Here is a 22,316-nt window from a genome sequence, read left to right on the forward strand (position 1 = left end):
TCAGGAGTGCTTTGGTAGCAGTTTCTCTTGGCTACTCAGTATAAACATACTGGATAATATGGTTTTATGTATGTTACTGGCCTTCTGAACTGGTTATGTATTTAATAATTACTGTTTTCTATCTAGTACCATATCTATCACATCTAAGTCTCAAAAACTTAACTAGTTTACCACCTTGAAAGATTTAGTCACTGTTTGACGAGAAGCCATCCCATCTGATGGGCAGCAGCAACGTTTTAGCCAACTCACTGCCAGGCAGACCTCAAATGCATAAAGTACCTCGGGCTATTTCAACAAAAAGCTTCACTCCTTCCTCCAGCACTGGCACCATGTGTTTCACAGGTGAAGGTGGAGAGCTGCCGTGTGTTGCAGGAGGAGGATGAGCTGTAGGAGTGCTCTGTACTGAGATGAGCATTGCTGCAAGCTTGGGTTGTGGAACACATCAGCTGCAGGAATCAGCCTCGTACAGTACATTGCTGGCCTCAATGCTTTTGAGGTTCAGCCCTGGCATAGCTATCACAGAGTTTTTTAAATGCAAACACCAATAATACACAGCACTCTATTTTCTTCTGGTTTCAGCTTAAATTACTGTTTATTTAAAAGCCTAGTGCTGCTCAAAAGATCTGAGTTAGACCCCTTAGGGGATGTGTACTTCAAAGTATGTTATTTGGTTATTGATAGGTCACAACCATGCAGTGCAGATATGATTCTCTAGTCATTTTGATCTGCCATGTGAAGGAATACAAGGATTTTCTCCTTAGCCTGCACCCTTTTCTCTTATGATTGTGTTGTGGCAGTGACATTAAAAGTACGATGTTTGTGGGTGAAAGGTGTCACTTCTATTAAAATCACAAATAACGAAGTTTCTCAAATGATGTCTCTGTAGGTGGATGGAGGTCTGCTTGGAAGAAGAGCTGCCCCCGACTACAGAGCTGGAGGAAGGCTTAAGAAACGGTGTTTACCTTGCCAAGCTTGCAAAATTCTTTGCCCCTAATGTGGTGTCAGACAAAAAGATCTACGATGTGGAGCAGGCACGCTATAAGGTAATAACATTTTCAGTTCTCTCACCGCCAAGACAAAAAAATGTAGTGTCTGTCTTCCAACTCTTAAAGATACCCAAGCATGGTTGGTTAACTTTCTGTATCTCTTTAAGACTGTCGGGACTAGATGGAAGACACACAGCACTAAGAAGCCAGCATGATGTTAGAGATGTTTTACCCTTACAAAAACTGTTAGTGTCAATTAATGTTTTTAAAGCTGAACAAATTACACTTCTGGCTCCAGAAGAACATGACCTTTACCATTTAGACAATGTCATGTCCAAAGAACATGAGCTTTACCATTTAGACAATTATTTCTCATTAGGAGTAGGAGCCAAAAGCAAGTCAGTAATTAAACTTAATAACTATTCCAAATTTTCCTCTTCTTGTATGGGAGGACATTCACTTCATTAGATCTGTGTGTTTATTTTACCAAATTTAACACTGAGAAGCAAAAAACAAGCTACCACTGATTAAGCTTGCTACCTGTGTGAGCTGTTCATTAACTCCAAGATCCTCAATAATATAGAAATACAGACATGCATATGCAGCAGTCTCACTATGGAATGCATTATCGCAACATGTAGAGGGGGCAGAAAAAAATTGAAATGGACATTTCTAAGGTGTAATCACTGGCTGTTGTTTGAGAGTTGAGAAATTCAGCTGTTCTAGGTCCCGTATGGTTAACAGAACCATTGTTAAGAATCCTGGTTACATTTAAATGTTTCTCTTGAAAATCTCCAAAACTTGAGTTCAGGCTTCTTTTCCCCCTTTACCCTGACTCTTTAAAAATTAAAAAAAAAAAAAAAAAATTAAAATACTTTCCCGCTTTGCTCTTTTAACTGCTGCTTGCATAGGCTGTAGGGAGGGTCAGGTATTCAGGTTGATCTGAAGAGTGACTGAGAGCTCCTTATCTGCTCTCCTTCACAGTAGTGCTGAGCAGTGTTACCACTTCTGTATTTTGGAGGTAGTGGTTCCTGGTCTTTGACAGCCAGCCTTTACTCCCAAAGACTACTGAAGGGCTGTACAAATGGCCACTTCAGTCACAGTCCACTCAGATGGGTACAAAAGTGGCTTATGTTACATAAAAGATTGAGCTGGACAGTGTGAGGCTGTTGATGTGTTAGGATGCTCCTTTAGCAGGATTGTGGCTGTGACGCTTTGGTCTCCGTGTTCAAACAAGGGAAAATTCCCTGAACTCGACTTCAGGATATAAAATTGGGAAGCAACAGGAGGATCAATAATTAGAGATTTTTGCTTTATATGATTTTTATCATGTTTTCCTTCTATGTTTCTAATAGAGATCTGGCCTTCATTTTCGGCACACTGACAACACTGTGCAGTGGTTAAGAGCAATGGAGTCCATTGGTCTGCCTAAGGTAAGCCTTTAAATTTTAGCAAAGAAACTGGCTCAAAGCACTGACTCACTGAGATCCCCTTTCATCTGCTTGAGCATAAGTGGTTGCTTACAGTAAGTCTATGGGGAAGAGGTAGTTCAGGAAACAAAGCTGAAGAGAAGGTAATGCTGAAAGCGGTGGGAGTGTCAGTTATGTGCTGCTGCTGCCAGTGTGCGTGGGCTGAGGCTGCTATGGATGAGTGCTGTGGGTTGAAATGCTCAGGGTGCTTCTCCTGTGGGAAGACAAACAGGGATGCTAGCAGTGTTTTAGCTATATCTTATTGCTACTACAGCCTCTGTGGGGCCCTGAAAGGAATATGGTTTAAACCAGAAAGCTTAAATATTTGCTTCCTTTAGGTTAGTACCTCTCACCATGTCTCTTGCTGCCTCTTCCTCTTAATGTACATCCCAGTTTCTTTGCCTCTACCCTGTTTCCAGACTGTCCTTGCATGCTCCAGTGCATCTGCGTGGCTATGCTGTTGCTCCTCTTCCGCCAGCTGCTTTCTTGGGTCATCTCTCATATTTATCTTCCTCCTTGTGGGTCTTCGCTTGTCATCTCCCCTCTCTGCTGCTGTTTCTGGGCACCAGTGAGTCTTTTTTGGATGAAAATCCTTTAAGAAAGGTCTGCATGGAAACACTTTGCTTGTTTGGACATTTTGGCACCCACACACAGCATGGGACAAGTACTCCTTCACCCAGGCTGCCCAGTAGCCGCCCCGGGGTGCCTGGGCCAGGGCAGCCCCGGCGCTGCCCAATGCACTGTGATCAGGCACAGCGGGGATGCTCAGACAGCTGCCTGAAGGGCTGCAGGGACTAGTGGCCAGTCACTGTGGGCAAACACTCTGCAGGTGCCTATAAGCAGAAAAGGGCACCCATGACTGCCATCAGAAATGCCGTAGAGATGAGGAGGGTCCTGCCATTCCCAAGTCAGGCTTTTTTTAATCTAACTTGAGTCCTCTGTTCAGCTGGCTGATTTCCACCCTGCCATCCCTCCTCTGAAAGTTTTCGCTTCTGTTGTGGAGGATGGTCACAGCCAAAAGCTTTCCCGAGTCACCCTCCCGAAGCTGTTGTGAGCAAACGATGAAGAGGGCACTGTGCTCCTGACTTACTCGGTCTTGTCCTATTAACCATGGGACGGCGTAGCCCCGAGTGCCTGGCCTGGGCTGGAAGCATGCTGCCAACTCTCATGGTTAGCTAAGTCTTTTATTTTATTTTTGTGGAGAAACAGTGTTTAGTAACTGGGACCGACGCCAGGAACAAATTAGTGGTAGAACCAGAATTGGAACTTATGATGTGACTTTCTGGCTAAATTGCTTAATATTCCTCTCTCTGAATATCTTTCTCTGTAAATGATGTATTCACAAAGTTAAGGTTCCTGGCAATTAGAATTTTGCATTTTTAAACCATACTTGATAGGCTTGGTTCTCAATGAGGCTTTGCAAATTGTAACTGCATCCCAGGTTTTGGGTGTCTGTAGGAGGACAAGCCCTACTGGCTGAGCTTGTGCCAAAGGACCTTTTCCAAAAATCTTGCTGAAATGCTGTGTCCTTATCTTCCTTTTTTTCCCCTCTTAAGTAACTTTTGTGCTTTATTAAATTTTTCTTTATGAAAACTACTGATAAAGTTAAAATAACATCAGAAGAGACTTGTTTCATAACTGTATAGAAGTAACAGCTGAAATTCTATAAGTTTAAGGTATGGTTCTGCAGGGAGCTCATTTTAGCTGCTTCTCTGCTCAGTAATATGTCTTCCTTTAACTCTGTGCTCTTTGTTTTTTAGATCTTTTATCCAGAGACTACGGATGTCTATGATAGGAAAAACATCCCTAGGATGATATATTGCATTCACGCTCTGAGGTAACTGGTGATGGGAGTAAAAGTTAAAGTAACTGCCAAAACTAGGAGTGTAAGTCTTGAAATGGCTTTAGGGTAACCAGTATATCAAAATCTGTCAGAATTTGCAAGTTCATTAATTTAAAGTTGGAGACAGAAGTCCAACTTTGTCAGGACTATTGGCCAAATTATTTTCAAAATAGAAATGAAGGACTACTGAATTTGGTGCAGACATCCCTCTCTCAATCAGTACACCCCCTCACAAAGTGCACATACAATTTCAAAACACATACTGCAACAAACCAAATAAATGAACAAAAACTTAGCAGAATATTACTATAACCATGGGGCAGATGTGCTGATCGGAATGAAAATGATGATGAACTGACATCTTTCTGTCCCACAAGAGGAGCAAATAATTACTGTGTTCTGAGGTCATTCATGTGAAAATTAACGTTTTCCAAGATGTTAAAGTTCTGAGCAACTTGATTTTGAATGTAAAGTCAGGAAGGCTTTGACCACACCACTGAAGATAGAGCTTAAAACTTTTTTATGTCCTGCCTTAAGGATTTTCTTGATGTTTAGCACTAAAAGTAATGAACATTTGCCTCATGCTGTCCCTGGTGTGAGGGGCAGTGCTGTTGGCAGACAGCTCCTCCCTCTTATGGCACTCCTAGCTCATTTCCTGCACATGGAGACCTTTTCTTTTCATTACTTTCTTGCAACTAGGCTTGCAGAGAACATAATTAACTTATGCCCCAAACTCTCTTCTACTGTCCTAATGGTGTTCAAAGGCACATCAGCTGCTCCAGGACTATAGGTCAGAAACTATTCAATACATGCTGTAACTGAAATTTTTTTAAGGTCTAATCCTTGAAATGATGTGCCTACTCTTGCACTCTATGTGCACTCACTGCCAATAAGTAAGGCATACCGCCAAAGTTCATCATATTTCTTTCAAATGCTAGGTGTTCAGAACTGATGGCTGTGGTATTTTTTGTCATCTTTGACGAATATTGCCACTTGAAATTATTATGCCTGGTGTAATATTAACTGGACAGAATCAACAGGCCTGTTTGAGGGTAGCTCTCACCTAAAACTTGGTAGTGTGGTCTGTTCTGTCAGGGAGTGTCTCATGTAAACTTGAAGTGATTTCCTGAAGTGGATGCATGGGGCTCTAATGTTAACCAGCTCAGGCTGACATGGTGGTCTGCATGCCCTTCCAGCCACATTATGAGCCGGCTCAGATGTTTTGCAGGAGGTGGAAGAACACAATGAAGTTTTCTGATATTTTCTTCCTCATGTATGGAGGAGGACTTTATCAACTGTGGATTTAAATGCTACATGAACAATAAGCCCATAAGTTAGATACCTTCTTAAGATCTGCCTAATCGTTGCAATGGCAATCACTCTTTTCATCTTGAACTGAATTTTGCAATGGGTTGACCTTTGGTAGAAGTTTTCTTTTCTCCATCTTGATGTGCCCCAGGATTTATGCAGAAATTTACAGAATTAGTCTGTGTTGTCTCAGCTTTAGCTTCCAATGTTGTTTTATTTAAATTACCTTTCCTTGTTGCATATGAACACAAAGCTGTAACTCTGTACTTACAAGCTATTATTTTAGAAATGGACTTCGTATCAAATGCATCATGCCACACTGAAGGGGAATAGGCCTGAAATGCTTTTGCTTATGATGCCTTCCCATGGAAGCGTAGGGCCTTGTGCCTGCATCCCATGCAGGATGTAAGAATCGAAGAAACAGTTGTTGAGCTTCATTGATTTCCATGCCTTTTCCTAAAATGAATGTTGTAAGTCCTTCACTGGAGCCTTTCAAACCAAATTCCAGTGTCAGTATTGAATGGCACACAGCCTACATGGAAAGCAGACTGGGAAACAACTGAATTAAGGACAGGGCACTTGCCTGGCCAGCAGTGTTCCCAGTTGGGTTGGTGTCAGAGGAACACTGAGCTGCAGGAGTCCAGTTCTGTTCCCCTTCTGCTGTTGTAGCTACTGACCTGCTGGTGCCTGTCCCCGCTGGCTCCACACTGTGCACCCCACCCGCTCTTCTCTCTGGGCTTGTCAGATCATCCTTTCCAGGGAATCAGTACAGGGTTCACTGATCCTGGAGAAGTCCATGTCCCTGTTGTTCTCAGGGTCCAGCACCACAGCATCTAGAAACAGCAATTGCAAGCAGGCTTTTCACCTTTGCAGCTGTAGCGTATGCACATGACCACTATATGAAGAATCACCATTGGGTTTAAATGTTAAATTCTAATGCATCTTGGAGCACATGCTCAAATTTCAAAAGCTTGTAACTTGGGAATATTGAGCACTTTCTCAGAGATTTGAGGAGTTGACCTACTTCCCATTCTTTCTTAGTTGTTACCAGGTCATTACTCCAAAGCAACATGATTCTTGAGCTTTCCAACAAAACTACGTAAATTTAACACAGATAGGATATTTTCTTATTCTCATTGTTGGAAATCCTGAAGCCATCTTTAGTTGAGATTTTCCCTAGGTGAATTAATTTATACAGAGTCAGTGTGCATAATTTAAGTGCTTAAAATTGATAAGATTATTTTTAGTTGCCCCTTTAAGCATGAAATAGCCTTAACTGTAGGTAATAGGAGCAAAAAGTTCTATCTATCCAAAGGATCTATTTGACATCTGAAATGTTAACATTTCACAGCGGAAGTCTTTGGTTATTTGGGGGTTTGCTGATCTTTGAGCTGCTAGAGGGCCTTAAGATAGACAATGACTCTAAGTAAGATGGTTTAAATATATTTTTAGGATATGTCCTGGTTCAAGGCTGAAATGAAGACCATTGCACTTACAGTATGTGGAACAACTTGCATTGTCAAGTACAGCACTGCTCTGACCAGGAAGGAGTGACTTGGCAAACAATTTCTAGACTCCTGTTGAATATAATTACCCTCTTGCTTTTCTCCTGTTGAACATCAGTACTTAAAGCCTGGCTTGAAAAATACAAAGGCATAGGTCTCATTTCTTGCACCATTTTTCTTGCGAAAGCCGATTTGGATTTCTTCCTGGACTAAATGAGGTTAAGAACAGCTTCATTTAAATTAAGATGCTAACAGTGATTCTTGTTCATAAATAGCAGTGCTAATGAGAGATTTTTTTCCCTGAAAAATTTAGTTTTCAAATGATCTTTGCAAGCAGATCACTGCTACATCCTGGACAAACTATCCCTCTGAAGCTGGACAGCTTCAAAACATTGTTTTCCTAGGAAGCAGTAGAATAACAAGCATGTATCTTAAAAAAAAAAAAAAGCAGCACACTATTTTCAGATCTGTTTTTTACAGCATGTTATACATGAGCTAAGCATAAAACAAGGCCCAGGAACCTCTGCCTGATATGAACTGCAGTTCTGCGTGGGTGATGCGAAGGGAACTTCACCGGGGAACTGCCCTTTCCCCTTTGTTTCTCCTCTGCTCTTGATGCCTCATATCCAGCTTTCTTAACCCCAAGACCCCCTGCTTTTGATTTTATGTGGGTTTCCTGAGGTTCAAGTTATGCTATAAAAGCATTAAGCAAGCTGTTTCAAGTGAAATTATATCTTAATACAGAGTAGAAGTGTCTGTGTTCCCTGCAAGACTCGAAGCACGTTTTCAGCACCACCTGGTGGTTAATAAGTTTATCCAAACAAAGGAGCATAGGAAGTAACGCACATGGCTCAATATCCTCCTGGAAGTGCTGAACAGCAAAAATATGAGTTTCTAATGTTCATACCACTTTTTCTTCCTCTGTCTTTTTATTGTGGTGACCCCCAAAAAGCCAACATAGTCCCATGATGCTGCTGATCTCCATAACTTGTTGTATGACACCTAGCGCTTCAGCCAGGACTGTGTCCCTGTCTCAAACTTAGAGTAAAATCTCTTTGAAAGCCCACAAGGAAGGACTGGCAGGCAGATCAGGGTAACAGAGCAACCTGGTTCATTACTATAGTCATGTGGGTTTTTTCCTGCTATGGCTAGCCTGCATTTAAGACTGCTTTGAAAGGTGAGAATGGCAGTGGCAATGATTTTGAGGGGCTGCAGCAGTCAAGAGTGTCGACCTACATGAGATGTGCTATTGTGTCCATCCAGGTCGTGACAGGCCAGAGGAGTAGCTGTGGTAGCATGGAAGATGAAATGCTGATTCTGTGCTCTGAAATAAATGTGACAGCTACAAATACTCGCCTTGAAATCTCATCCTGTAATTTGCTAATAGCAAAAAAAGCCAACAACAAAACACAAAAGGGAAATGTGCCCCTCTTGAAACAAAAACCCCAAGCCACAATGCACATTTGCAATGTATGAAGTTGGGGTGAAATAATTTTAAAAAGAGACGCAAAATAATCCTTTTGGAGGAATGCATTATTTAAGCCTTGTTTTTAAAACCTACCTTTTTGATCCCTGCTTGCAAAACTCACTTGTTTATTGAATTTCACTGATAAATTATAGAAATGTCAGTCTTTTGTAGATAAATATGTGCCTTGTTTGGAAGATATTGAGAAAATACAAATGTACTCAGCTGTTTTTTCAGATATCTCCCCAGAGCTCTAGGAATAATAAGTACAGATATTTTTCATGCTATATTGAAACAAAAATATTAGTTCCTGGATAGAACTTTAAATTGAGCTTTCTTCATTTTCCAAAAGCTAAATAGCTAATGACACAAATATATTTGGGATGGGCTTGGATGGACTTACAGGTCCTTGTTCCTCTACACTTAAGAAGGGTGTCAGTGATTTGTGTGTCTTCAGCTTTTAATTACAGGGATGTAATAACACAAGTCAAAACAGTACATATATCCAAAGCTACAAGCTGTACTAAAATGCATTCACATCTTGATTTTTTTTTTTTCCCAATACTAGCTTTTGAATTTCTTTAACTGTTTTCAACTAAGGTTTTCTACTTGTTTACACAACCCCTGTGATATGAGATACACAGACAGTGCCTCTTGCTTAGAAATGCTTCCTTGAAACATCAAGTCAAAAAGGATTTCTCTTTCTGTAAGACTTAAAAATATAGCATAAAGAAAACTGTAGGGTCAATTTATTCTGTATCAGCCCATGAAAGTCAAGGGTTAAAGGACAAGCTTCATAAAAGCGCTTTTCTCTTGTACAGAAAGTGAACACCTCAACCACATGTAGGACTTTTAAATTCTAATTTTCTTCTTTGCAGTTTATATCTGTTCAAACTAGGATTAGCACCACAGATCCAGGACCTACTGGGAAAAGTAGACTTCACAGGTAATGAACTGCTTATCTAATCATATGTTAGATGGTTTCTTCACCCATTAAATCTGCTAACATTGTACATATTTTCTATTATGGTTTTTCTCCTCCCGCAAGGTTGTTTTGAACACATCCTAATTAAATAGGTGGGAGGCTGCTATTTTTAATGAATGTCGGTCTCTGAAGGACAGAAGGGAGTGAATTTGCATGGAATACTTGTCATATCTTAGATTCCTTCAAAATAGGGAGGAAAAACTGCTAAGAAGCCCTGGCCACAAGTGCTTTCAAAAACATTGCACCCATATTTGCAGGTATGGTGATTCATAATGAAATTTTTATGCTTTTGTTCTGATAATACTTCTTTTTTTATGTGAACAGAGGAAGAAATCAGCAACATGCGAAAGGAGCTAGAGAAGTACGGTATACAGATGCCATCTTTTAGTAAAATTGGTGGGATTCTGGCCAGTGAACTATCAGTCGATGAAGCTGCATGTAAGTGTGGCTCTTGCTGTTTTCTACTGGATAATTTGATAGAATGCTAATGAAATATTTTCTGTGTTTTAATTCACCTAGTTTGCCACCTCTTAAATAACAAGAAAAGCAAGCAAGTTTTCACTGACTATTGCACTGCATCATTGTTACAAGACCTCTTGCAATTTTTCAGTCTGCATTTTTGAGCATCTCCATTGAACCATAGGAAGTGCTACCAGAAACAAAGATTTCTTACAATCTTTTGCATGGGTTTAATGTTTTGGTAGCCAGTGCTCCTCTAGAATGATGAATTGAGTCCTGTGTGTGCCTCTGCACACAGGGGGTACAATGGAGACGGCCGTGGGAACAAGGTGTCTTCTCTCCGTGTCCTTCCTGCGTTGGGCTCTTGCAGTTTTCCTCAAACACCCAATCAGGTTGCTGAGAGGACAAGTCACCATTCCAGATGGACAACTCTCTCACATATGGTGGTGCATACGTGGAGGAACCACTTGCCTCCACGGGCAGCTTTCGATCTGTCTGACCACTGGCCTGTGACCCACAGCATGGTAGAACCCGGCTGGAGGGTGCATCCTGCTGGTGCATCCAAAATAAGCTTTTCCTTTCCAGGGGATTGATGCACAGTTAAGGTCCTTTTGAGTCTGTCTTGAACAGCTTCCACTCAAAAACAAAATTAATTTTTTTTTTTGCTGCCCGAGCCTATCCATCTGTAAATCTGTTTTTTCTCCATTCCAGTTTTTTGTCGAATGAAGTCATATATTTAAAAATGAAGAAAAAAAAAAAAATTGCTTGAACTTAAATGACATGAAGTGAAGTGTGTCCACTTAAATCCACACTTGAGCTCTAGGTATTTTGTTCAGAATCCTAGCCTTTTTCAGAGGGGCAAACTGAAGAACAGAAGGGCTGGCTTGAGTATGTTCAATGGCACAGTGGGTCATTGAAACAAACCAGTAACAGTACCACAGGCTGTACACAGGGAGGTGGGGGAATAAAGGCTCCATTATAACTAAGTTCCATTGCAACTTTGTTAAACCTTGCAAAGTAGCATAATTGAAACAAGCTGATTCATGATGTTACTTAGTGTGCTGAAATTTCCAGACCTTAACCTAAAACACGCTTCCTCATGTTGATTCGCTTTGTCCGTGTTGTATATTTTGGAGCCTGCTATAGCTTAATATGTGCATGCTTCTGCAAAGCTAGCTCTTAAAATACCGCTTTTGGAAGTGGGAGTAGTTTGTCTCCTTTTTTAGCAAATTTTCAGAGATTTAGTGACTACCAAGCGCTTTTCCAGGAGCTTCCTTCCTTCCCTGAAGATGAAAAGGCTGCAACTTCCTTCTCTGAAAGCTTATTATAGTGTGTGTAGGGTTTCCTTTAACTTCTGAAGTGTTTTCAGTCTTCCATAGAAAAGCAGGTTTTCCTGATGCTGGTTCTGTCCCTTTGGGCAAGGAGTGTGCTGTAGATAACATGCCCTGCACCAGAACAGGAAACATCTGCTATGGAAACCCTCATGCACTAGTGAGGTTGGACACGGAGATCCTGCCGGAAGAAAGGGTCTACCACCCTGCTTCCGAAATGGAGTAAGCAAAAGCAGATGAAGTGAAACAACTGCTGATGACTCCTGCTGTGCTATCAGCAATAGTAGAAACTAGTGTGCAAAGAGTAAGCTTAAGTACTTTCAAAGCAAGCTTATTCTGCAAGTAACCCTCTCTGTTATTCCATGCCTCCAGACTACTCTTTCAAGTCCAATCAGGCTTCTCACTGTTTCTCTTCGTAAATGGGTTCACAACATCCACTAATACCTGTTCACATCTCTCCTGACCTTGAACCTATCTTTTGACTGCTGTTTGCTAACTCCACGTACGTCAGTGAGGCCTCTTACACAACTGTGGAAGAGATTACTTCCTTCCTATGTGTTTTGTTATATGAGGATGCGGGGGTGATATGTACGTCTAAGAACGGCAGTCTTCTCTTAGCCCTTGAAGTTGATCTGGGTGTTCATAGAATCAGAGCATATCTCAAGTTGGAAGGGGCCCATAAGGATCATCGAGTCCAACTCCCTGCTCCTCATAGGATGACCTAAAATTAAACTATATGACTAAGAGTGTCATCCAGATGCTCCTTGAACTCTGACAGGCTTGGTGCCGTGACCACTTCCCTGGGGAGCCTGTTCCAGTGACCGACCACCCTCTCAGTGAAGAACCTTTTCCTAATGTCCAATCTGAACTTCCCCTGTTCGTAAAGTTCTATGTCAAAGGAACCAGTGTGTGTCTCTGCTTGCTTCTCCTCCGCCATGCCAGCTTCTTGTTTCCTATCTGATGCTGTGCTGAACTGACCTAGAGCGAAATCATTTTAGAACAACTTTCTAGTATGAATTTAATGTTAAGCAATGGATTATCCACCAACAGCTAGTCAAGTTGTTCCAGTAACTGCCCTCTCTGAGAATGTATAGCTTCACTTCATGCTTCATTTGCCCATGTTGAGTTTCCAATGGTCTGCTCTTGTTCTACTTCCCTAAATTTGTACACCCCTTTGTTTTTCCAAAAACTCGAATTTCCTAATAATTGACAAGCATCTTTCATTTTCTTCATATACTGAAGGAAACTGAAGGCTCTAAACTCAGATATATAGACCCTCAGTTAAACTTAATCCAAAAAAGTGCTTTTTACTGAATGCTTTTTTTCCAGTTTAGCAAAACCATGCAAGGCCATGTAGCAAGTAAATACTGATAGAATAAGGAAAGATGGCATTCATGTTTTCCCTCACACATCTCATTGGTGGCATGAAAGTAAATCCTAGACAAACTGCTGTGGTGATAAATGGGGAGCTGCTGTGTTCCTCCTTTGGGGTAAGATCTAGATAAACATTTATCAGGAATTACATTTTATACAGTAATGTCTGTAAAATCTTTGAGATTAATGTGCCACCAGACAGTCGTTGGGGTCTCTTTGTGGCACGAATGTCCAGATAAACTGTAGCTCTAGAGAAAGTCCTTCATCTAGACTGATCCTAGGGCCAAATGTGTGCAGGGAATACCTGGGAGGGGGATGTTAGCCATTGCTCTACACCTAATTCAGCTGCAAGTGGTTTTAATTTTGTACATTCATGTGAATTTACTGTGTGGAAAAACAAGAGCCTTTCTGACTCTTAAAAATCTTGGAGTCAAGCATTTGTTTAGTAGTTGAAGTTTTCTTGTGTTCTCAAAGGAAAGGTTTAACACTTACACTGGTCAGTGGCTGTAGCGAGTCCTAGGGCACTTTTTCCCCTTTTCCTGTGCAACAACATTTTGGGAATCCTGTAAAGCTCTTTGGGTGTTCTTTCTCCCCATTTGAAGTTTGCTGTCCTGTGGCTTTGCAGGGGATGGAAGTAGGGACCATTACATCACTGTCTCTCTAGTTCCCCAGCTGCTCATGGAGATCCTCAGTTAGGAAAGAAGCCAGTTCATCCCAGGCAGGCTTAGATGTGGTGTGCAGGGCTGCACCCTACCTGGGGACTCACTATTTTTTCTGGAGGACAAGTTTCATGGGGTTTGGATTTCCTTATTCTTGTGTAGTATCTTTCAAGTACAGTTAGTTTAGACAATACTTTCAGTGTCTTGTATCTCTATGGACACGAAAGCAGCTTTAAGAGAAAAACTACCAAAAATACTTTCAATTCCTGCATATAATTGCCTTCTAAATGACATGGGACTTGAACAGTAAAATGTAACTCTCATTTTATTTTCTGTCAGTAAAATAGTAACCCCTAGTTGGGAGAAGGGCGAACATGGGACAGGAAGCAATGTGCCACCTTTGAGCAAACACAGTGTTTTTGTTGCTGCAGTCTAGGGGAAGCATTAGGAGTGAGGTGTTTGAAGGGGAATATGTAAATTGTTGAACATACATTAAATACTCATTTCAAATAAATCAGAAGAAACAGTGACAGTTTGGAATATGTTTTGCTTCCTGAAACTTAAGATTGTGCTTTTAATTTTAGTGCATGCAGCAGTAATAGCAATTAATGAAGCTATTGAGAAGGGAATAGCTGAGCAAACCATTGCAACTCTGAGGAACCCAAACGCAATGTTGCTAAACGTGGATGAGGAACTTGCACAGGACTATCAGAATGAACTCTTTGAAGCTAAAAGGAGAAAAGAATCAAATGCAAGACTTAAGGTAGTGGTATTTTATTAACACTCCTAGTACACATGTTTATTCATGTTGCTTCCCATGCTGTAATATTATAATTTTAAATTAATTTTAAAAATTAGCACAATTAGGAAAAAACACTTTTAAGCTAAATAAGATAAATAATGGTAATGCAACAAGCTGACAGCCAATTTTATAAGAATATGATTAGTATGAGTATGAAGTAACTTAACTTTGACCAAAGGATAAAATACCGGAAGACTAAAAACAAAAAAAGACTGGTTTTCCTCTATCAATTTCTTTAGAAAAAAACAAATTTTCTGTTTAAAAGGTTACAAAAAGAATGATACCCTTTTTGAGCATGAAGTATAGCCTCTGCCACAGATCTTTAATGTGAAACTGTTTTGTTTTTTATTTGAGAGCTAATGCTTTCTGTAGTTGAAAAATGCTACATTATATTTACATGGCTATTTTACAGGAAGCAGAAAATGCTTTAAATATTGCTCAGCCGGTTACCACAAGTGCTAATTTCTTTAGTTCATGTGGTCAACAAATTCCTTTGCAAATACATCCAGCAAATATTGCAGCTGATGCAGTTTTAATGATTCCCACTAATAGCTTTTCTCTCTGCAAAGATTTTGTGCGTACTAGCAACAATTTTGTTTTCTTAGAACGGCACAATCTCTGAAGAAGAGAGAGATGTCTACGAGGAGCTGCTGACACAAGCTGAGATTCAAGGCAATATCAATAAGATAAACAGTAAGCCATTCCGGATCCTTATGGAAGTGTGCACATAACACATGATCTCCCAGATTCCAGCTGAACACAACTTGAATCCACATGAACAAACAATATTTCTGTGGAAACTTATAAAATATGCAGAAGTAGTTAATGTCTGTCTACAACAGTTTTATCTTGCTGGTCCTTCTCTACTAATCTTTTGGGGGGATAATGTCTGTGTTTGTGTTTTTTTGCTGTAAGGATTCCTCAGTTCAGAATCAAATCATTTATTGCCTGCTCTGTTTCCTTACGTTTGAGTTCCTTTTGTGTGCAGAATACTGTAAATTTTGACCCCCTCTTCTATATAGAGCTGAAATTAATTCATAAGCTTCCAGTTAGCTGTGGTTGAACGGCTCCCACACAGGTTCACACAAAGCCAGAGACTCCCTTTGTAGGATTGTTCTTAAAATAGATAATCCTCTGCTGGATAAAGATTGCCACCTTAGCTGGCTTTTACAAAAAGTGAGATGCTGACAGCAATGGACTCTTTTTCGCAAAAGCATATTTGCTGTTTATAAGCATTGCTTTCATTTCAGCTCACATAGCTTTAGTCCAAGTGAATGAGGCTATTGACGGGCAAGATGAAGTGGCACTGATGGCAGGTTTGAACCGTCCTGCTTTGAGCCTACTTGAAGTTCTGCCGCAAAATTCCTCATGGTACCTATTGCAATTGTGTGATTCTAAAGAACAGAAAATGCAGGTAATTGAATGGAACAGGTACTATGCATCAGTTTGCGGTTTTTTTAGTTGATTTTAATCCAGAGAGAAATTGCCTTTACTCTGACCTCAGCATCACTTATGAAACAGTTTTATAAAGGCTTTAGAATAATTGATGTACTAATTGACACCAAAGTAGCTGCATTTGCTCTAAAGAGCATGATGCCCTCATAAGTAGTTACTAAGATACAAGAAGAAAATTTGGGATATAGCATGCAGCCCCTAATACTATGTTTGCTTTGAAAATGAGTTATAACTTGAGTATAACAAAAGGTAATTATTGAATCATTAACAGCAAATGAAAGAACCAACTGGGTTTTAAGGAGAAAATCCATCATTTTGAGTAAGATGAAAATCACAGGGAAAGATTAATGCCGTGTTTACTGTGACATTGTATTTGATGCACAGGGGATAGTACAATCAAATCCTAGTGTCCCATCAAGGGGTTTTATCCCTTATCTCCCATCAAACATAAAAGCATAATTAAATCTTTTTTTCTGATCTGTTAGATAGCAGGGGTTCCAAATATGCTCGACAAAAGTGAAATACAGAAAGAAGTTAGTGTTGCCAATGCAGAAGCTGAGGCTCACAAGCTTAGTGAGTAACTGTTTTAATACTCATTTTTTACCATCACCTTTTAATTATGTTAAGCTGATGAATTGAATCCACCATTTCTTGCATGTAAACATGATTTCTCAAACTGAAACCATATGTGTTGCATTTTATTTCGGTAACTGTTTGTCTCAGTGTCACAATTGCCAAGTCACCAATCTGTGCTGCATTGGATATACTCTTATCTGAGGTAGCTAACACTTTTTTCTTTGAATGACTTCAGCCACTGGTGAACACATTGGCTAAAACTGAAGACAATGCATGGCTTGATGGCTTGAACAAATATTTATCAGTGCAGTATTAATCCTCACTTGGGAGCAATGACCATCCTTGTAGAATTAAAATAGAATGATCACATGGAAGAATATTTTGCAATTACATCACAGAGGAAAATTATTCTTTTAGACACACACATCTAAATTGAATCTGTTCTTAGCCTGCTAAGAATGTCACACAGCACAATTATAGTTTGTAAAAAAATATAGTAAAGGGGATCTAAATTTGCGGTGCATGTATTGCTGCTTTTGACTGGAAACTTCTTTGCTAGGAAGTTCAGCTTTGGTTAAACTGCTGTCATTTCATGCTACATCTGGGCATGGCTTAGTGGCTGTTTTGTCTCTGGTATTATTTCCAATGCTTTGAATCCAGGCTGATTGCTTTTGTAATATGACCTAAAGGCTGTACTGTGAGGTCAACATAAGCCAGAAGATAAGTTTGACTTGCTGCCTCAAATGTTAGCCTATTTTAGATTGGTTAGGCATGGTGAGCAGTACTTTCTCTGAGAGTTGCTCCTTGGTAAAGGAAATGAGGAGGAAAAATGTGATGTATGAAAAGCAGTAACAGCAATCCAGGGAGCAACTTATTTCTTATGTTTGGTTTGAAAAGGAAAAAAGTGGGTTTTGTTATTGGAATGTGAACAATGTAAAGTGTGTTTTGCAAGTTGCATGCTCAGTTCCTGAATTAGAAATCAGTAGCTTGGCTATTGACTACAGAGCTAGTCTAGTCCACTTGTGGACTCTGACTCTTTTCTTCTTTGCTCTTTTCTCTAAAAAAGCATGCACGCCGTAGCTTTGAGAGTCTTTCCTTTTTCTAACCTCAGGAATAGCCAATACAGATAGCCTTCAAGAACAACATGGCCCGACATGACCATGCTTCAGAGCAATTGAAATGAGAGGCGAGGGGCTTGTTTAGGTGGGCCTGGTTACTTAGAAAGGTTTTCAAAGTCTTTGTGTTGTATAATAAGATCTGAGTGTTGCTGCATGCATGAACTGTGGATGGTGTCTGCTGCACAAGCAGTCTTGTACAGACTTGAGCAGTCAGTGGTGACTAAAAACATTCCTCGGATAATAGTATACAGAAAAGCTGTAAGATAAGGTGGAGGAGGTGGGGGTTATTTTGCTGATGGAGAAGACATTTACATAATTGTCATTCCTTGCTCTGCCACATGTGCTCTAACCTTCAAGGTTGTTTCCCTTTGTGCAAGACCAGAGCAGTTCCTTGTACAACATGTTCCTGGGTGTGTCCTGGCCCGGGTTTCTTCAGAGTTGGCTCCTCCAGGTGTGCAATTACGGTGGCTGTGACTAAGCTAAGGGGTGTTGTAAGGTTTCTGCAGCTGCCCAAGTGGGAAGTGTTTTTCAGTATTTTTCTGCTGGGGTTCAAACCTCTGCTGAAGTCAGTTCAGCAAAAAGCAAAACAGGCGAGTTGTTCAGGTACCAAAAAGGGTTACGCTCATACTCCTCTATGGTGGTCTGTTTAATTTGAAATCTGAGCTGTAGAGAAGGGGATAATTTCTAGATGACAGTGCTTGTGAGGAATGACCTTCTACACTGTTAGACAAATGAACAGGTGATGGCATGCAGAGGAAGTCCTAGAAGCCATAGCATGTGGTTTTCCATCAGTTCAACTACTGAAAATCCCAATCCCCCAAAATATTTGGCTCATCTCTACCAAGCCTCCTGAAATGCACAATAAAAATGTCATTGGTGTTGCAGGACAGGCTTTTTTTAGCTAGCTGAGTTAGGTTCTGCCAAGAGGAGCCGAGGGAGGAAACGTGGCACAGAAGGAAAGGAGTGTTTGGGGTGAAGCAAGACTGAGGCGCTGGAGCTGACATACCCAGCAGTACCTGCCGCAAGCAAACCCAGGAAGGATGTTACGTCTTGCTCTATGCTAGGATGGGGTCAGCCCCTTGGTTTGGGTTAAAGGTACAATAAGCAGTCTCTAATACCTGAAAGTCCAGAAACTTTGAAGTCCTGCAGTCAATTATTTGCTGCATACCTTTGAATAGTTAGTGGTTTTGCAACATTCAGCAGTTGTGTCTTCAAGAATCTCACACAAGTATGTTTTTTCTCTAATGACAACAAATGATATTCTTTGGAATAACCTAATTGTCATCTGCATGGCATAAAAAGCAAATGGCATATGAAAATTAATAGGCTTTTCTTTCCCTGCTGTTCTCTAGAACTTATAGCAGTTGACAATATCAATACTGCAATTCGTAACTGTGATCCTAGTAAAACACTGGTTGCACTGATGAAACCGGAGGCACAGCTGCCTGTTGTTCACTCATTTGCTGCTGCTGTCTATCAGACTGAGCTGTTCAACCTCCAACAACAGAATGCTGTGGTAAGAGTGAAAAGCTTACAACCAGCTCAATGATGTTACTTAGTCAAACCATGAAAGAGCACAAACATAGCATGTTGTTGTGTAAAATCAGACTTAATTCTCTTGCCATGGTGTTACATATTGCATGAATGGTTGAATAGGCAATATTGAATTACAGAATTTGTTTCTTGACACACTTTGCTCTGGCTGAGCTATTGTGTTGCAACGAATAGACTGACATTTTTTTAATTGTTGCATGCTCTTAATGAGGACTAACTCTGTTTTATATATTGTGTAGAAAAGTAATCGCCTGCTATGAGGGTAAGACCAGAATAGATGGGATTGTGGGGCAAAAGGAGGAAAAGCTGAAAGGGTGTGTAGCAAACCCAGTAAGCTCTACCACCAGTGTTGTGTTAATCTGACGTGCCTGTGACTAGGAAACTTGCCAGGCTTTTTAAATCAAGTCCATCTCCTTGATGGTATCTAGACTGTGTAACTCAAATTCATTACTCTGCTTATTTAGCTTCCTGACTGCAGTACATTATTGTCCTACAGAACTACCTGGCACATGATGAACTGTCTATTGCAGTAGAAATGTTGTCAGCTGTTGTGTTGCTAAACCAGGCCTTGGAAAATACGGACATCCTAGTGATAAAGAATCATCTCAGAAACCCATGCATTGGCTTCAATAATCTGGAAGAGGAAAACTTTCAACGGTAAAGGTTTATTTTGTCTTGTCCGGATGAGACTTGGCAACTTCTGCAAAAGGACAAGTAGGCATTTTACTAGGTGGGCTGTCCCGTGTTGTGGCCACGATGTTGAAAGAGCCGCAAGATAAACATCTGCATTATAAGTTAATAAGGGATAATGTGACAATTGTTGAACTAGTTGTGTATCCATAAGTACAAGCAATCGCACAACCTCAGATGTTTGAGGGCAGAGGATGTGTGAGGTGCAGGGAAAATATCCTGGGAAAGCAAACATTAAAATCTAACAAGAATTTTTGCAGACACTAAAACACGAACCAACTGTAGCTGGAAACTGTTAACCAGTAACTTCTCTGTAATACTGAAAGAAGATCTTTGGAATGAGGTAGTGTTTAATGCCTTAAGGTCCAGCAGGTCCCTTAAACCACGGCTGACCTCTTTTTTTGCTAGAGAATTGCAAAGGTCTGAAAAATGTAGCACAGTCCTGCTTGCTAAAAAGCTTAGTACAATGCTGTGGCACATGTGCATGTTCAACATTCAATTATAGCCTTCATTCAGCTGCCAGCTGCTTGCACTGCCATGTGCCTGACTTGTCACAGCCATGGGCTGCGACCTCTGCACTCTTTTGTGTATCTGCAAAAAATATCAGGCCACAGTACAATCTGTGTGAGACCTGAGCCCCCAGCATGTGGGGGAGAGTGTGCGGGCATGGGCTGCTTCTTGCCTCTCTATCACAGGTGGTGGAAACCTCTGTGTGCTGCTGGAAGGCATTACTAGGCAAAAGCTACAGCAGTGGCTGAAGATCTTCACCAGGCTGCCAGGGGACATGAATCTGAGAGCGGCGCTTGCTAGGTGTCTCAAAGCTAGAAGGAGGGCCGTCGGGATAGGAATGAGGCCAGTGTTTTGGTGAGAGGGAGCAGAATGCCATAAGGTAGAGCTAAATTAATCTGCCACCTGGCCTCTGCTAATATGAGGTAGTGCTTGTGGGCAAGAGAAGCAACGTTATGGATATACAGAAATAGGCCCCAAAGTGTCCAAGTGTAGCATTTTTGGCTGGTGTTACTGTGACCTGATCTTTAGATTAAGCTGCCAGTCAATAAAAATAAAACACTAGGAATTAGTTGGAGTAGAGAATAAAATAAAATTGTATTACGCCATTATGTAGATCTGTGCTGCCAACTGCATGTTGAATATTGCAGGAAGCTTTGATTGCACAATACCAGAAGGAATACAGTAGAGCTAGAAAAAGTTCAGTGAGGGAGGTGGTGTTCAATGGCTTTCTACCAGAAGAGATGAACTTGTTAGGAATGTCTTTCTTAGAAAAGAGAGTTTAGGGGAAATACGACATAAATCTGCAAAAGTGCGCATGTTGTGGGGAAGGTTAATAAAAGTTGCTAGCTTCTCTTATACCTTTAGCTTTTATTTTCTTATGAGAATTGGAGCGAGAAAAGATTGGACGCTACCAAATATCAAGTTTAAAATTTTCATAAGTAAGTGCCAACTCACAAAACACTTAGTGGGACTCATTCCTCCAGAACATATAAGATTTCAAATTAGAGTAGATAAATTAATGGAACACAGCATTATTTGCAACTATTAAAATGATACGCAGCCTCCAGCTCGGGAAGCCCTTAAGCGCAAGCTGTTGAATGCTGGAAGGGCAAATCAGAGCAGGAAATGGTTATTCTTTCCTGTATTTTTTCTGGCAACCATTCATTTCTCAGGCTTCTGCTGGAAGTAGAAGACAGCTATTTGATCTGACGTATTGTGGCAGTTGTATGCTTGATTCAGGAATACGAAAATTTAACTTATGTATATGTGAGTTTACACTACTGTGAAGGTTTCCAGCTCATCTTGATCTGTGATCCCTCTAAGAAGAGTAGACACAAGCTACAGAGCCTGTGCTTGGAGGACTTTGAGTTGTGGGGAGAGGAGCATCACTTTTTATTCCCTTTCTCTGCCCATGGCCCATCATCCTCCACATGGGGGGAGTATGGAGGTAGCAGGAGGTGCTGCTACCTGATGCTAGGGCAGAAATTCTGGTCTTTGACTTAGTGTAGCAAGAAGCTAACCATAGTTTCTCCCAAATTTATCTGTAGTGCCATACAGCAAAGTGTATGTCCTGTGCATGTATTACCATCATCCCACATTGCCATGAAAAGTGCTCTGAATTAGTGCACAGGGCCATTTTTTCAGACCCTGAAATGCATGTGTAGAACTAGCAAGGCAGCTTGCATGTCTTTATAATTTCTGGCAAGAGATGAGTTTGTCTGAAATTCATTCAATAAAAAAAATACTAGGCATTAAATGATGGATGATACATCTGACTAATTCTTTATGGCAGTTTATCTTGTATATGAAATACACTTATGTATTTTATATCTTCCTATAGTTATGCTGATACACTATTGTCTATTAAGTCAGAGGCTTCAACTCAAGGCCAAGATTATTTAAGCTGGAATGATATCCAAAACTGCATTGATATGGTTAATATGCAAATTCAAGAAGAAAATGAAAGTAAGTAATTCTTCCTCTACATCGCCCAACAGAGATGATGATCTGGTTCTTGGTACATAAATTTCTGTGCCAAATGGCCTTGTACAGACCCTCTTCAAGAAAGAAGAGTGTTTAAATAATTTTGAATATCTGTTGGTCTTTAAATGTCCTTGAAGTATTCCTGGTTATGTTTTGGCTGGCTGAAATCTGTCATAGGGTGCCTGCCTTCTGCAGTGTTACAAGTGCCATGGTTCTGCCCACTTTGCAGTATCTTTCTATATTT

The 22,316-nt window shown here is 40.6% G+C and overlaps 1 protein-coding gene across 3 annotated transcripts in view; it reads left to right on the top strand.

Annotated features, from left to right (window-relative positions):
• Window positions 1-22,316, top strand: part of IQGAP2 (IQ motif containing GTPase activating protein 2) — a 129,209-nt gene that overhangs the window by 64,664 nt on the left and 42,229 nt on the right. The window contains exons 3-14 of one of the 3 annotated variants that reach the window (XM_050912721.1): window positions 887-1,043; window positions 2,342-2,419; window positions 4,216-4,292; window positions 9,455-9,522; window positions 9,886-9,999; window positions 13,969-14,147; window positions 14,792-14,879; window positions 15,437-15,600; window positions 16,127-16,214; window positions 18,688-18,851; window positions 19,386-19,546; window positions 21,930-22,054. In XM_050912721.1, the coding sequence (XP_050768678.1) occupies window positions 887-1,043; window positions 2,342-2,419; window positions 4,216-4,292; window positions 9,455-9,522; window positions 9,886-9,999; window positions 13,969-14,147; window positions 14,792-14,879; window positions 15,437-15,600; window positions 16,127-16,214; window positions 18,688-18,851; window positions 19,386-19,546; window positions 21,930-22,054 (1,463 nt within the window). The remainder of the gene's footprint in view (window positions 1-886; window positions 1,044-2,341; window positions 2,420-4,215; window positions 4,293-9,454; window positions 9,523-9,885; window positions 10,000-13,968; window positions 14,148-14,791; window positions 14,880-15,436; window positions 15,601-16,126; window positions 16,215-18,687; window positions 18,852-19,385; window positions 19,547-21,929; window positions 22,055-22,316) is intronic. The other 2 variants (XM_050912723.1, XM_050912722.1) reach the window with 2 other exon arrangements.

This window comes from Gymnogyps californianus, chromosome Z (genome assembly GCF_018139145.2).
Source record: "Gymnogyps californianus isolate 813 chromosome Z, ASM1813914v2, whole genome shotgun sequence".
NCBI lineage: Eukaryota > Metazoa > Chordata > Aves > Accipitriformes > Cathartidae > Gymnogyps > Gymnogyps californianus.